Source organism: Salvelinus sp. IW2-2015, unplaced genomic scaffold (genome assembly GCF_002910315.2).
Source record: "Salvelinus sp. IW2-2015 unplaced genomic scaffold, ASM291031v2 Un_scaffold948, whole genome shotgun sequence".
In the NCBI taxonomy this organism is placed as follows: domain Eukaryota; kingdom Metazoa; phylum Chordata; class Actinopteri; order Salmoniformes; family Salmonidae; genus Salvelinus; species Salvelinus sp. IW2-2015.
Genome location: NW_019942660.1, coordinates 492,312 through 494,764, shown reverse-complemented (window position 1 = coordinate 494,764; position 2,453 = coordinate 492,312). Strand labels below are relative to the sequence as shown.

General features: G+C 41.9%; 1 protein-coding gene across 1 annotated transcript; it reads right to left on the bottom strand.

The window, feature by feature from the left end:
• Positions 1–5: 5 nt before the first annotated feature.
• Positions 6–1,061, bottom strand: LOC139024073 (integumentary mucin C.1-like; the record flags this gene model as incomplete). The annotated part of the gene is given in 1 exon segment (XM_070438470.1): positions 6–1,061. A coding segment is annotated over 1 exon segment (1,056 nt), but the record flags the coding sequence as incomplete, so codon positions are not given.
• Positions 1,062–2,453: the final 1,392 nt, after the last annotated feature.

Genomic DNA, 2,453 nt, shown 5'->3' with positions numbered 1-2,453 from the left:
TAGGGGTTGTTGTTGGGGTAATGGTAGGGGTTGTTGTTGGGGTAATGGTAGTGGTTGTGGTTGGGGTAATGACAGGGGTTGTTGTTGGGGTAATGGTAGTGGTTGTTGTTTTGGGTAATGGTAGGGGTTGTTGTTGGGGTAATGATAGGGGTTGTTGTTGGGTTTGATGTAGTAGTTTCTGTCTGTGTTGTCAAAGTTGAGATTTGCTTTTGAGTTGCTTTTGTGTATGGTGGATGTGTGACTCCAGTGAAGTCTGTTGTTGTGGTAGATGGTTTGGTGGTGGCTGTTTCCTCAGAGGTAGTCCTCATCTGAGTTGTTGTTGTGGGTGTTGTTGATTCTGGACCAGTTGTAACTTCATCTGTTGTTTCACTTGTTGTGGAATAGGTTGTTGTCTTAGATGTTGTTGTGGTTGATGGACTTTCTGTTGTTGTTGTTGTTGTTGTGGTAGTAGGTGTTGTTGATTCTGGACCAGTTGTAACTTCATCTGTTGTTTCACTTGTTGTGGAATAGGTTGTTGTCTTAGATGTTGTTGTGGTTGATTGACTTTCTGTTGTGGTTGTTGGTGAAGTAGGGGTTGTTGTGGGGATAGTGGTTGTTGTGGGGGTAGTGGTAGGGGTTGTTGTGGGGGTAGGGGTTGTTGTTGGAGTAGTGGTAGGGGTTGTTGATGGTATAATGGATGTTGTCGATGTTGTTGATTCTGGACCAGTTGTAACTTCCTCTGTTGTTTCACTTGTTGTGGAATATGTTGTTGTCTTAGATGTTGTTGTGGTTGATGGGCTTTCTGTTGTGGTTGTTGTCGTTGTTGTTGTTGTGGTAGTAGGTGTTGTTGATTCTGGACCAGTTGTAATTTCCTCTGTTACTTTTGTTGTTGTGGATGGAGTTGTTGACATAGTTGTGGTTGTTGTTGTTGGACTTTCTGTTGTTGTTGTTGGACTTTCTGTTGTTGTTGTTGTTGTTGGGGTAGTTGTTGATGTTGTTGTTGTTGTTGGACGTTCTGTTGTTGTTGTTGTTGTTGTTGGGGTAGTTGTTGTTGTTGTTGTTGGACTTTATGTTGTTGTTGTTGTTGTTGCCCTGCATGTTTTGCGCGGTACAGTTGTTGTGATGCCTGGTAGTTGTTGTTGTTGGGGTAGTTGTTGATGTTGAACTTTCTGTTGTTGTTGTGGTAGTTGTTGATGTGTAATGGTTGTTTTAGGCCTTTCTGAGGTGGTATTGTTGGGTAGTTGTGTTGTTGAACTTTCTGTTTTGTTGTTGTTGGGTAGTTGTTGATGTTGTACTGGTTGTTGTGGGCCTTTCTGAGGTGGCAGTTGTCTATTTGCTACAAACATCAACACAACATCTGACTCTGATCTCGTAGTTGTAGCACATTGGTGGATGCCTTGATCCTTGTTGTGGCATATCAGTCCAACTGAGGGATTGCATTCACAATTTTGACCTAGTTCGGCCAAAGGAACATGGATGTTGTCTTTGGCTCTGCATTCTACTTCCTTAGGTTGGCTACAAATATCAATGCCAGATTTCCTTATATTTTCTATGGTTTCATAATCTCCTCCTTCTGGTCAACAGAGGGATAGTATTTCTAATCCAGTCTGACCAATCACAGACAGTCTTGGTCAGGCAGTGTGGAGTAGTAGTGGGTGAAGTGGGTATTGGTGAAAAGGGGTTGTTGTGGGATAGTGGAAGGGGTTGTTTGAAGGTGTAATGGTTGTTGTCGATGTTGTTGGTTTGTTCCAGTTGTAATTTTCCTCTGTTGTTTCACTTGTAGGAATATGTTGTTGTCTTAGTTGTTGTTGTGGTGTTGTTGTGTTGTGGCTTTGTGTGGTTGTTGTTGTTGTGGTAGTAGTGTTTTTTGATTCTGGACCAGTTGTAACTTCCTCTGTTACTTTTGTTGTTGGTGGATGGAGTTGTTGACATAGTTGTGGTTGTTGGACTTTCTGTTGTTGTTGTTCTTGTTGGTGTTGTGTTGTTGGACTTTCTGTGTTGTTGTTGTGTTGCTGTTGTGTTGTTGTTGTTGTTGTTGGTTGTTGTTGGGGTAGTGTTGTTGTTGGACTTTCTGTTGTTGTTGTGTTGTTGTTGTTGGGGTAGTTGTTGTTGTTGGACTTTCTGTTGTTGTTGCTGTTGTTGTTGGTTGTTGTTGTTGTTGGGTAGTTGTTTTTGTTGAACTTTCTTTGTTGTTGTTGGGTGTAGTTTGTTGTTGAACTTTCTGTTGTTGTTGTTTGGGTAGTTGTTGATGTTGTTACTGGTTGTTTGGGCCTTTCTAGGTGGTAGTTGTCTCTTGCTACAAACATCAACACAACATCTGACTCTGATCTCGTAGTTGTAGCACTATTGGTGGGATGCCTTGATCCTTGTTGCGGCATATCAGTCCAACTGAGGGATTGCATTCAACATTTTGACCTAGTTCGGCCAAAGGAACATGGATGTTGTCTTTGGCTCTGCAGTTTCTAACATCCGTA